We start from the raw sequence: 13,174 nt of genomic DNA, 5'->3' as shown, positions 1-13,174 counted from the left end.
TAAATTTAACCCTTGGCGTTATTTGTTTTAATATTGGAAATTTTATTGACTCAGATTCGGGAATCGAAGTTAATTAAGGGTGTAAAGATAAGGAAGAATGAGTATAAATTGCGAGCATTTGCGGATGATTTGGTTTTAATTTTGGAACAACCGAACCAGGCGATTGATGGTTTATTAGAACTTATAACACAGTATGGGAATGTTTCTGGTTTTAAAGTTAATAATTATAAGACTAAGATATTATCTAAGAATATGTCAGTTAAAGAAAGGGAAAGTTTGATTAAAGCCACAGGTTTTCAGATGGTAAAAAAGGTTAAATACTTGGGAGTATATCTAACTGCTTCAAATGGAAAATTGTATAAGAACAATTACGAACCACTATGGGCAAAAGTCCAAAAGGATTTAAGAGATTGGAAAAAATTGCAATTGTCATTGTTGGGGAGAATTTCAGCTGTAAAAATGAATGTTCTACCAAAGTTTCTTTTTTTGTTTCAGATGATACCTATTCTTAAAAAAGAGGCAAATTTGGAGGAATGGCAAAAGGGTATCAATAATTTTATATGGGCCGGGAAGAAACCAAGGGTTAAATTTAAGATATTACAGGATGCTCGAGAAAGAGGGGGACTTAAGGCACCTAATTTGAAATTATATTATGATGCAGCCGCCCTAACTTGGTTAAGTGATTGGCTTAATTTAACAAATATGGATATTCTTTTTTTGGAAGGTTGGGATTTAATATATGGTTGGCATGCATATTTAATTTTTAATAAGAAAGTTGATCGGACTTTTAAATCACATATTTTGAGGAATGCCTTACTTCGTGTTTGGAAGAAGTATTATTATAGATTAAATTATAAAATACCTATCTGGGGGATTCCCAGACATGCAATTGAGGGAACCTCTAAGGGGACAAATTTTGATAAAATCTCGTATAAAGAATTGTTAATTTGTTCTGGTTCGAATTGGCATTTGAAATCCCTAGATGTATTAAGGCAGCAAAATATTCTACAGTCATGGTTTCAATATTTACAAATAATGGATAGATGGACTGTAGACAAGAAAGAGAGAATAACACTAGAAGATAGACAATTGGTTATTCAGATTAAAAACCAAGGTCCAGCTCATATAAAAAGAATATACAATGTTTTATTAGAGTTAGATTCGGAAACAGAATTGGTTAAAAACTGTATGATTAAATGGGCTCAGAATATACAGGAGCCGATCTCATTGGATTTATGGGAGACAATTTGGATAAGAAATGTTAAATTTACACAAGCTCAAAATTTGAGAGAAAATTTTTATAAAATGTTTTATAGATGGCACTTAGATCCTAAAAAATTATCTTGTATGTATTCCAACATACAGCCCAAATGTTGGAGATGTGGCAATAATGATGCGACATACTTTCATATTTGGTGGAACTGTAAAAAAGTAAAGGCTTTTTGGATTATGATTTGGTGGAACATTCAAAAGATTTTTAGAAAAAAGATAAAGTTTACTCCTCAACTATTTTTACTTGGTATTTTTATTGACTTAAATGAAAAAGAAACTACTTTGATGTTGAATTTATTAATTGCAGCAAGGTTACTAGTAGGTTTATATTGGAAGAAAGATTCCTTGCCTACTTTAGAAGAATGGATATTTAAAGTATCTAGTTTTGCAGAAATGGCAAAAATTTCTGCTTATTTAAAGGATCATACACAAGAAAGATATATTACTGTATGGGGAAGGTGAATAGATTATATTCAGAAAAAGTATGGAATTAAAAAGTTTCATTTATTTTATGAATGAATATTAAATATTATAGAGAATTGTTTTATAGGTTATGGAGTTAAAAGTTAATTATGATATTTTTTTCTCTTTTTTCTTCTTTTTTCTTAATTATTATAATTTAATTTTTTTTAACCCTGTATTCTGCTCTGGGAAGTGAAGGGAGGGGGGGTGGGGGTGGGAGGGAGGGTAAGGGGGGGGTTCTCTATTTTAAAAATTTTATTGTAGTTTTATAAATGATTGTATGTTTTAAAAAATAAAAAATTTTCAATAAAAAAAGAAAAAAAATAAAACAACAAAGATAGTGCCATAGCTTTCAGAATACAAGATTTTTTAAAATTGGTTTTATACGGATTACGATAACTGGAAGGTGCCAATAAGAGATAGACAGTGAAAGAGAAAGAAGGAGAGAGCTCACACTCTCATAGATACGATAGCCTTGCTCAGGGTTTTTAGGCCATACTTACAAATAGTGTCTGTATTATCACCAGTCTTCCCATGTTGACAAGAGATTGTCTAGAGGGGCTTTTACTTCTATCCATGCAATTAAAAAGAATTGAGTTGAGTAGAGGTGATGATACGATATGAGGTGAGATGGGATGACTTATCAGAAATCCAATTATGTGTTGTTACAGTGTGGTCTCTCTCCTTCTTTCTCTTTCACCATCTTACTCATATTGGCATCTTCTAGAAGTCTTAATGCTTATAAAAACAATCAACTCTATCAGCACTCAAAGGTGGAAGAGCAATATGGACCTTCCATTCAACTTAGAAATTAGGGATGCTGGAGACAAACCCTGGACAAGGCTTCTCATCTCTGCTACTGGAGTTTATATACCCAAAATATGATGTGCAATAAATAGTAAACCTTTAACCGCAATTAATTGAAGAGAGGCATTTTAACTTTGTCCAGATCACACATCTTTGTCCAGAAACACATTTATATAAATATTAACAAAATTAAGAGGAATTGAGACATTGCATGGAATTGAGTAATATATGCTTCAAAAACAATAACAACATAGCAGAGCAGAAAGCACTCTGATTGCTGGGTGCCTTGTCCCAGACAAAGTTTTTTGGAAGAACAGAATGTCTGACTTGCATCTCAGCAAATCATTTCTTTGGGAAAACATGAATACAAAGAGAGAAGTACATAGTGCATTTATGGCTGCAGTAATAATCTCACAGACAAATTTGCAATGCACAAAGCACCATATGTCAACTTGGCCATTTTAGCTCTTTACAGATTTACATGGCAACAACTTCCTTCAATATGTTCAATAAATTACACAAGCTCATTATATCTTTTCAGCCACACACTATGCCAGGAAATGTTTGCAAGGAATTTCTGTGCTGTTCTTTGAAATGGAACAGGCAAACATCAGATTCATCCAATAACTGGGCTGAATTTTGTGACAGGGAATAACAGCAGAGTCTCTTCATATATTAGTCCAGTTCTAATCCAACTGAGACTTATTCCCAACTTAATTAGATTAGAACTGAGAAACTAAGAGAAACTGAGAACTGAGAAACTAAGGAGAATTTTTCTAATGCTGAGAGCAATCAACCAATGGAACTGTTTACCTTCAGAAGTTGTGGGTTATCCATTACTGGAGGCTTTCAAAAAGAGACTAGACAGCCATTTGTCTGAAATGGTATAGGGTCACCTACTTGAACAGGACTAGAAGACCTCAAAGGTCCTTTCCAACTCTATTATTCTATGTTCTGTTGAGATTCTGAAGGGTATGTTATGTTTTCCAAGGGAAAATGAACAAAAGCCAGAACTTTTTACTCAAGAGCTAGCCTGGATCATGTAGTACATACAATACTGTTTTCATTTTTGCAGGAAAATTAAAATATTTTAACAATTAAATTAAAACATTTTAATTTCCTTTCAAAAATACTTTTTAAAGAATGTATAGTAACACCTAGAAGAGGAATCAGCATCAGACAAACAACTGGGCAAAAAACTATAATTTAATCAAACCTAACCAAGGAGCAAACTACAACCCACCATTACCTCATAAGCTACTATGCATAAACAGACAAAAAAAACCCACCCTCGTTCACACTGATAATATTACCTATTATCTATTTGGGAAATGAAATGTCTGCAAGCAAACAATCAAGCTCATCAAGAAATTCACAATTGCCTATTAGCTCATTGGTTCAGTTAGCATATGCACAAAACAAGTTAGTAAAATACATGAAGGTATTTTTCCAGAGAGTTGTACTAGAGTTTTGCAGCAACACCTTTGGGATTAACAAGTTTATTAGGGTATGCATTTGATAGATAGGATCGAATAAAGTATGCGATAAAGTAAACAGCAAGTCCTTTAAGTTTATGTCATAATAGATGTGTTAGCTTTTAATGTGCTGCAAGATTTTACTTTTGGTGGAGTAAAAGCACTTGGCCGTCTTATTGCTTTACATATGTCAGACAAACAAAGAGTTGCATCCAGCACAACTGACATTTTCTTATGCACATATAATTATTGACTGTACTGTATTGATGAGATTGATTGGTAATATCTAGTGATAGCTTTGCATAAATGAATAATTTCATTATTAACTACAGCCTAAGGTGCCAATTAAAAAATTGGTCTTCAGAACTGAAGTAATAATCTATAACTGTAAGGATCCAGTATAGGGAGCAAAAGGAGATAGGAAGACCCATCTTGGATAAAGAGAAATGGTTTTTGCCAATGCAAAACTGTCATTGGATATAAGCTGTTAACAAAAATAAATGAATCTAACTTAGAAATAACAATTCAATATACTGATCTATAAACATATTGATCAGAAATCCAGTCCATGCAAGTAAAGTTCAACATGTGCCTTATAAGATCTCTGACAAGGCCAAACATAGAACCAACTCTGAGCATGCTGAACAAATTTTGTTTTGAGTAGAAAGGTTTATCAAATTCAAAGTTCCTAAGTAGACATTTTCTAATGAAAGAACCAAAACACAGGTATTCATAACACAATACATACATATTACTCTGCATTTATGTTTTAAACTTTCATTGGAAAATGTCTATAATAGCCCTGAACTTAATAAACCTTCTAATTGAAATAATTCTGTGTTATATAGAACAGAACAGAACAGAACAGAACAGAACAGAATAGAATAGAGCTGGAAGGGACCTTGGAGGTCTTCCAGTCCAGCCCCTTGCTCAAGCAGAAAAACCTATACCATCTCAGACAAGTGACTGTCTGGTCTCTTCTTAAAAATCTCCAGTGTTGGAGCGCCCACAATTTCTGAAAGCAAGCTGTTCCACTGGTTAATTGTCCTCACTGCCAGGAAGTTTCTCCTTAATTGTTTCTCTCTTTGATCAGTTTCCAACCATTGTTTCTTGCCCTGCCCCCTGGTGCTCTGGTGAATACCATGATCCCCTTATGTTTTTAGTCAGCGTGCAGCTTTAAACCACAGTCCCCCTAATAGGGAATATTGCCATGTCAGTATTGTTTTGTTGTGGAAAATCAGCACTCAAAAGAAAAAAAAAAGATTTCTAGGGTGTCTTTGCCACATACTTGAAAAATATTCTTATTTGAGATAATTCTTATGTTTTAATTGTCACAATTTCAGGAAATGATGGACATAGTAAAAGCAATTTATGACATGATGGGCAAGTATACTTACCCAGTGCTGAAGGAAGATGCTCCAAGACAACATGTAGAAGTATTTTTCCAGGTAATATTTGTGTGTTCCTACATTGAAAATTTATATTTTTAATCATTTTATATTTGGAGAATACAGTCTGTAGACATCTGCAGAACTTAGAGCTATACTCTAAGCTTCCAAGATTCTGCAGCATTTCTGTATTATGCTTCAAGACCAATACAAAGTCAAAGTGTTTCCGTTTCTCTTTCTTTTTCTTTACAGAAAATGGACAAAAACAAAGACGGCATTGTAACTTTGGATGAGTTTATTGAGTCGTGTCAGGAGGTAAGGTCAGACTTCCTTCCTTCCTTCTACACTAAAACTAGTGAAGAAATCATCTTGATATGCTTCATTCCAATGTATTTATTTTTATTTATTAATCAACTTTATAAAGTCACTCACCTATCCACTGGAACTTTGAGTGACAAAGAGGATAAAAAATATAATCAATTCATCCCTCCTTCTCCTCAAGTTGATGCTTCCCATGAAAATCTCAGGCCATGTCCATAAACCCTTATGTCCATATACCTATGCCAGAGCCTTTGTATCTAATATCTTGGCCCCGGTGCCTGCAGAAACAGGCAGGTCTTTGTGGTCTTGCAAAAGGGCCAAAGGGGTTCTGAGAACTTAAAACTATATGACCCATTCCGCTTATAGGAAAAAAACAGAGAAGTCCAAGTGTAAATAGAGAGTTGAACAGGATTGAAATTTGCACAATTTGCACAGATAAGAAGATGTACAAAGAGAAAAGAATGAAGGAAGTCAAAGCAACATAATAATGTAAATTGTGAAATTGAAAGTAAACACAAGGAAGATTCTAACTTCTCTAAGACTATTGCATAAAGGTCCTGATAAGGAAACAAATTACACTGAGCATGGTAGGGCTTAGCAATACAGAATAGGACTGACAAAAGTTGAGACAGGGGCTTCTTTTGGAAAGCAGAACCAATTTATCTTGGGAGTCCCATTCTAAGTAGAGCTCAGTACAGAAATGGTCAAAGGTATGAATATTTCATTAAAAAAAGTAAACAAAATCTGTTAAAGTAAACACTCCACCCTGCACCATTATCCAAATACTCTGAGTTTTCCCAAGAATCCTATCAAGTAGAGGATTCTCATAACCGGTCAGGTCCCCCCATTCCTCCATCCACCCGATTCCCCCACCCAGAGTTATATGCAATTGATATAAATCCTTATCAAGCTCAGGTAGACAAAGCTCACTCTCAAAACACAGTCTAGGATTTGTTCCTGGATTTGGTCATGCAAAGCTTATGCAGCTTGGCCGGAAAAACAGGATAGATTTGGCCTATATAGGCAAAGCAGGAGCATTTTCAAAATTTCTTTTGGGAGGCTGTGCCTGCCCAAATCCACAATAGGCAGTGGAGGTATTGCAAAGTTTGGGAAAGCTGTAATATATAAATGAAAAAGTAATTATTAAAAGCAAATGTCAGAACATCCTTTTCTGCCTGCCACAAGGGTTAAAATCTCACGCTCAAAGATTTTTGCCACAAAAAAAATTAACTGATTGGCACAATATTCTTGTTGTGATTATGATGTAGGATATCTACATTCACAAAGGTAATTGTCAGTCATTAAGTGATAACACTAGCCCTGACTCTGATTGTGTGGTGTGGGAAAATATATTGAGATAGTTGAGACGAATCAAGATAATTAACTGGTGTATGAAATTCATTGGAAAAAACACAAGCCAAATGGTCTATTTATTTCTTCCCAATTCTAATTTCAGTGAATTCAGTTTGTTTTATTCATTGGAGAAGAAGGGGGTCATCATTGCTACACAATGAACAAAATACATGCACTAACATCTTGAAAAGAAAAGAATGAGGCTTTAAAGAAACATTTTGTTTCTAATCTCTCCCAGTCTTTTTTTTTTTAAAAAATCCTTTATTCTAGTGGCTTTTTAAAAATTAAACATGGAAGGTTTTGCCCTAAAAATTGCTTCTACTGCTCTGCTTTCTTGATTTTGACACTTCTAGTATACATAGGTGATCCTTGCTTACCAACTGCAATAGGGACTGGAGGAAATCACTACAAATCATTAAGTTGATGTCATGTGACTGTGACTTGTGGTTTCCTGCTTTGCTTCCCCATTGACTTTGCCTATTGGAATCTAGTTGTGAAGGTTGCAAATAGCAACAGGTGACCCCAGGATGCTTTGACGCTTGTAAATGTGCAGTAGTTGCAAAGCACCTAAATTGCTGTTATGAAACTGTGGGGATGCTACAATGGTTGCAGTTCAAGGGAGAGTCAGCACCATTGTAAGTTTGAACAGGTGCTGAACAAGGCAGTTATTTGGTAAGTGAGGAGTACTGTTTATTTCAGAAAGCCATTGTAGAAAAGACTATAACTGAAAAGGGTGAAATAAGAGAAGGAACCAGTGCTTTTTTTCTTAAAAAAAAAAAAAAAAAAGGTGCCGGAACTCACACATGTCATACAGCCCGCCTTGCCTATCCTACAAGGTTCCCTCCCAAAAAGGTGCCAGAACTCCGTTCTAGGTGTTCTATGAGAAAAAAAGCCCCGGAGGGAACTATATTTAGAATTTCATTGAAAATTGAAAATTGTAATCCATCTGCTTCCTAACAACTCCCTCATTCCTCCAGTGGCTACATAATAAATTTTAATAGGCCTTTAAAATCCTTTTAAGTATAACTTTCATCAATAAAGATTTCTAATATTCCTTTAGGAGATCACTCTGCATTCTCCTTCATTAAAACAGAGCTAAACTTCATTAAATACATAGCATATATTTTATTTTATTTTTCTTCCAATAATTGTTTATCAGAATAATACTTGATGATCAGCTACTTTGCTGGGCCTTACAGATCTAATTAAACATTGTATATAAACACTGTTTTTCAAATAACTCTTCATGCTTATAATACTTGTTAGAATACAAAAGTATGTAACAAAATATCATAAATATAATGACAATAAATATGTAAAAGACTACCTTTTTATGTAAAGTAAAGCAGGGACTTTTTGAGTGGGACATAGAAGCTTAGGTCTTCCTTTGCGATCCTCTGATTTGCTTGTACATCTCAGTTACGTTCCCAGTAGACAATTTAATCTGATGTTTATTTTAATTTCAGTAGTTATAATTAGCTTGTAAAATCAAATTTGCTTATCTTCAGGTCACCTTATTCACTATTATGATGGCAATAAATTAATATCATTTAGTTTCCCCAACAGACAAGATAATGGTAAAACATCTGGTCCCCTTTAATTTACTCAGTTCAGAAAGAGTGGAAACAAAATAAAAATTCTTCATTTTCTACTTTCCTTCAGAAGAGGAAATTCTCTTTCCATTGTTCCTTTTAAAAAGAATCATCTGGATTCACTGTCTTGATCACAGCATCCAGATTCTCTCCTGTAGCTGCTTTCAAAGAATGGGCAACTATCACACAGTAGTCTATTGACACACAATATTGTACTCAAGTTATCATGCTTGATTGATTGTATGCCATCGAGTCATATTCAATCCCTAGCAGCCACACAGATAGATTTTCTCCTTTCTCAGGTATTCCAACGGTGCACCTATCACCATTATAACTGAATGCATTACTTTCTGCTAGTCATCCTCTTCTTTTTAAATAGGATAAAGTTATCTTTTCTATACTCCAAAGTACAGAAGGATAGAGTTACCCCAGTTTGCTGCAGCTAAGTGTGAATTCATGTATGCTTAACTTAAAAAAAAGAAAAGATGCATGTGTGCTTAACTTTAAAAAGGAAGAAAAGAAAAAGTCAACAAGTGTGACCAGCTGTTCTTACAAGACAGATCGCATTTCCCTTTACTTAGACCTTGTCCGGGAGAGACTTCCTATTTTTCAGGCTTGGTTTCAATCTCTGCAACTGGTTCTTTAAGGTTAGGTTAAACCTCCCTTGTCTCATTAGAATACCAAGCAGACATGGGCAGGGTTTTTTTTTTCTTCCTTCCTTTTCTGATTTCTTGTATTATCATTTGAGCAAAACAATTCCAATTTATACCCAGTATGAGAAGCAATTTTGTCAGAAACAGAAATGTAGCATTTATAATAAATCTATTAGCTCTACCACAATAAATTCAAATTTGAGTCTATTTTACTTAAAACCAAACCCCAAACAAGAACAAAGTAGTTGTACATAACCAGCAGATCAAACTTGTATAGTATATCCATTCAGTTTTATAATCACATTTCCTTATCTCCAGGAAACAGGCCTTGAGGCAAGCAAAATAAATAAGCATTATCTTAACACATTCAGTAGTTCTCCTAAATCATTTGTTCATGTTTGCCTATTTCACTGACTTGTATTCTTGGTCTTGGCCACCTGCATCCTTGGACATCCATCTTCCCTCAGCATTGTTTGATCTGTCATGCTAACCCTTTCCCAGATTATCATGTACCCAATTTTATTTTTTTAAAATAATTTATCACCTTTTCCAGATTATCATAGGCCCCTGGCAACAAAGACTTCCATCATTCAGGTGAAGATCATAGAATCATAGGGCTGGACAGGACCATAACCTAAAGTATGGGGCTAAATTGTAGTTATTAAATGGGGAGTTGCTATGAAAGTGAAGAAAATAATTCAGGAAAAAGAGCTGAAAAAGAAGTTCATCATTTTATTATAGAAACTAGATTCAGTTTCCTGGGAATCCAGAAACTTGAGTCTGGAGAAGGTAAAATCACTTCAAAAAAATCTTTTTATAAGAGCAGATCAAAAATAAAATTAAGGTATCAGAAACAGGATTATTATTGTTAATAAAAATTTACAACAAACTCATAAAAAAGAAAAGGGAAAAAAGAGAATCTTTAAAAGAAATGCAAATCCATTTTTTTTGTCACCCACAATTAATTTTTCTTTTCAAGAGAGTATATATACAACACGTAAAGGTAGTCTGTAAGGAAAATATTATTAATATTTTAGTAGTAATGATGACCAAATGTGATTGAATTTTCTGTTATTAAAGAGTTTTCCAAAGCTCTTACTTTTTTTTTTCAGCCAGGACAACTTCCCACATTGAAATACCTCTGAAATACTTTTTATGAGATGCACTTCAGATTTCCACTGTTTTGCAATAGCAATTCTAGCAGCTAACAGTGAAACTGAATCAATTATATTAATTAAGAATTTATATATGCATGTAGCTGGGTTCAGATGTGATAAATAAAATTGTCATACTGATAATGCATTAAATATCTAGACAATAGACTAACTGAATTATTTATTATAAAATATTGTCAGATGATTTCCTAAAGCACCAGACATGGGCATCAAAATTGGCAACATATATCAATTTCTTTCTACAACTCCAGAAGGGTTGCAATGTAGATAGCATTGTATAATCCTGGCTTGCTGAGCCAGACCAAGAAAGCTTCTTAGAGTTTAAGAATTAAAATTAGATCAGAATCATTCTTATGCCCATTTTTTGGCAGGCATGGAAATGCTCAACTCTTGACAAGAGGGCTGCTTGGGTTGATGGCTTGCTTTTTTCAGCCAATTGGTCAGGGATAAAATGTTGCTTTTTGTTGGAGATTTTGGTTATGCAAAGCTCTTGCCCAAAAAGTCTGCTAATCTTTTGTAGCTGTATTAACATTATAACGAAAAAAACCACAAAAGCATATTTAGAGGATGTATGTACATATACACACATACAAACACACACACACACACACACAGAGAGAGAGAGAGAGAGAGAGAGAGAGAGAGAGAGAGAGAGAGAGAGAGAGAGAGAGAGAGAGAGAGAGAGAGAGAGAGAGAGAGAGTTCAGGAAATCAGCCAAAGCAGCTTAACGTTCTGACATTTTAAATGCATGCAGAAGCTTAAAATTAACCAGTCACAAAACAGGACAGATGCATGAGATCACAGAAACTGGACTTTCTACTAAGAGTAGAACTTCTCACACTTTTGCCCCACTGTACATTCAGACTCATACATGCTAAAGTGTAAACCAGATCATCTGTGGGCCTTTAAAAACAATCCTCCATCACTATCACAGACTGGACAAAACTGTGCCAGCAACTTAAATGTGTATATTGTATTTTCTTGTTGTTTCTAGGATGACAATATCATGAGATCCTTACAGCTTTTTGAAAATGTCATGTAACAGCAGCTGAAGAGCAGTCTAGAAATCTGAGACTTTATATGTACTGAGATCCTGAAGAAAACAAGTCAAGATTTTTTCTCCCCACCATCCTTTTTGATGAAAGCTTTTTACTACTTGGACAGATTCAGTGTGTAAGGATTTTGTATGTTACTGCAAACTGAGCTGTGTCTCTGAATGCAACAAACTCAATCTTGCCTCCCTCAAGAGACACTGACTAGAATTTATTTCATTTGGAAGCATGCTAATAAAATATGACCAGAGAGACCTGCTGCTTAAAGTTTAATAAATTATTGAAGTTTAAATTATTGAAACAATATTCAACATTCTATTAGCTAATCACAGAAAATCTGCTGCTTTGACTCTAGCAAGCTGGATTGCATATGGTAACACAGCCTCAGTAGCTTCTTTAATCATCTATTGTGAGCAGAAACTCATTCTTGTATCACCACATTGTGTTAGCATTTTCCTTTAATGGTACTGGAAAGGTTTGTGCTACTTTTAAAAGCTGACACAAATATAACATGGTAAATGGGGGATTTGATTCATTTAGCACCTGTCTGGACAATTATTTATTTTTGTTTACTGCACAAATATTTGTTGGCAATAAATGTAGAGCAGTGACTAATTTATTGTACCAGATTGAGGCATTTTTTTTTACCCAAGGAAAGGCTTTCCACTGCATTTTCTTAGCATTAAGATTGTGTTGGAAATATACATTTCTTTTCACCACTAACAAAATAGTTGCAATCTGGAATCTACCTGCGAAAGGGGATTTCCACATATGCTAAAATTCTCACTTTTCAAGACAAAGATTTGACAAGCTGGTCCATTTCAAAACTGCCACTGTCGCCTCTCCCTCTCACCCAGAGCATATATTCAAGTATATTCAAGTAAAATTAATAACTTGGTGCTGAGCGTGTGCAAGAGAAAGGTTACCAAGGTTGAAACTGAAAAGTATGTGTAGGTGTGTTTTTGACACATTTTGCTATTTGATTACTAAGTTGCAGCTGTTGTGTGAGTTTCGTCTGCGGGCTGAGTAAAATAGAGTATATCTGATCCAATAGAAAGAGGAAAGAATCAAGGACAGTCAATGCCATAACCTACTGTATAGATAAGGCTAGTGTTTTATTGCTTTTGACTTGAAAAAGTATTACTGTAAAAAAAGATGGTGTGCTTTAAAGGATTTGGAGCCAATTGTCTAGCTGTCCCATTGTTTACCAAACCTGTGCATGCAGTTGCCTTAAGAGTTGAGTTTTTTAAAAATCGGTTCTCTAAAGACTGCTTTAACATGTAGCAGAGAAGTGATACTCTCACAGGAGTTCCAAAATATTTCCCGCAAACCTTTTTCAACATATTTAATCACTCCCTTTTTTGCTTTCAAAAAGTCCAGTTTAGGTTTTTCCTCTATGCTCTCTGGTGATGATTCATATGAGACTGGGAATCACATAAAAACAGACTACAGCATACTTTTTGCAGACAATATCAGAAAAATATGTAGCTAAATAGGACAACAGTTTTGCCTTATTGTTTCAATTGACCTAAAGATATAGAACCAAGTTTCAAGCTTCTAAAAAGTTTCAGAGGAATGGACTCTCCAACATTTCTACGTCATTGCTCAGTACAACATATAAGAT

General features: G+C 34.5%; 1 protein-coding gene across 10 annotated transcripts in view; it reads left to right on the top strand.

The window, feature by feature from the left end:
• KCNIP1 (potassium voltage-gated channel interacting protein 1) overlaps positions 1–11,625 on the top strand; it is a 604,539-nt gene extending 592,914 nt beyond the window's left edge. For all 10 annotated transcript variants that reach the window (XM_039353099.1, XM_039353117.1, XM_039353091.1 and 7 more), the window contains 3 exons: positions 5,360–5,464; positions 5,657–5,719; positions 11,493–11,625. In XM_039353099.1, the coding sequence (XP_039209033.1) occupies positions 5,360–5,464; positions 5,657–5,719; positions 11,493–11,540 (216 nt within the window). In that variant the 3' untranslated portion in view covers positions 11,541–11,625. The remainder of the gene's footprint in view (positions 1–5,359; positions 5,465–5,656; positions 5,720–11,492) is intronic.
• Positions 11,626–13,174: the final 1,549 nt, after the last annotated feature.

This window comes from Crotalus tigris, unplaced genomic scaffold (assembly GCF_016545835.1).
Source record: "Crotalus tigris isolate CLP2741 ecotype Arizona unplaced genomic scaffold, ASM1654583v1 scf7180000017568.12009008, whole genome shotgun sequence".
Taxonomy (NCBI): Eukaryota; Metazoa; Chordata; class Lepidosauria; order Squamata; family Viperidae; genus Crotalus; species Crotalus tigris.
The sequence above is the reverse complement of the archived record's forward strand: the minus strand, read 5'-3'. Positions and strand labels throughout refer to the sequence as shown.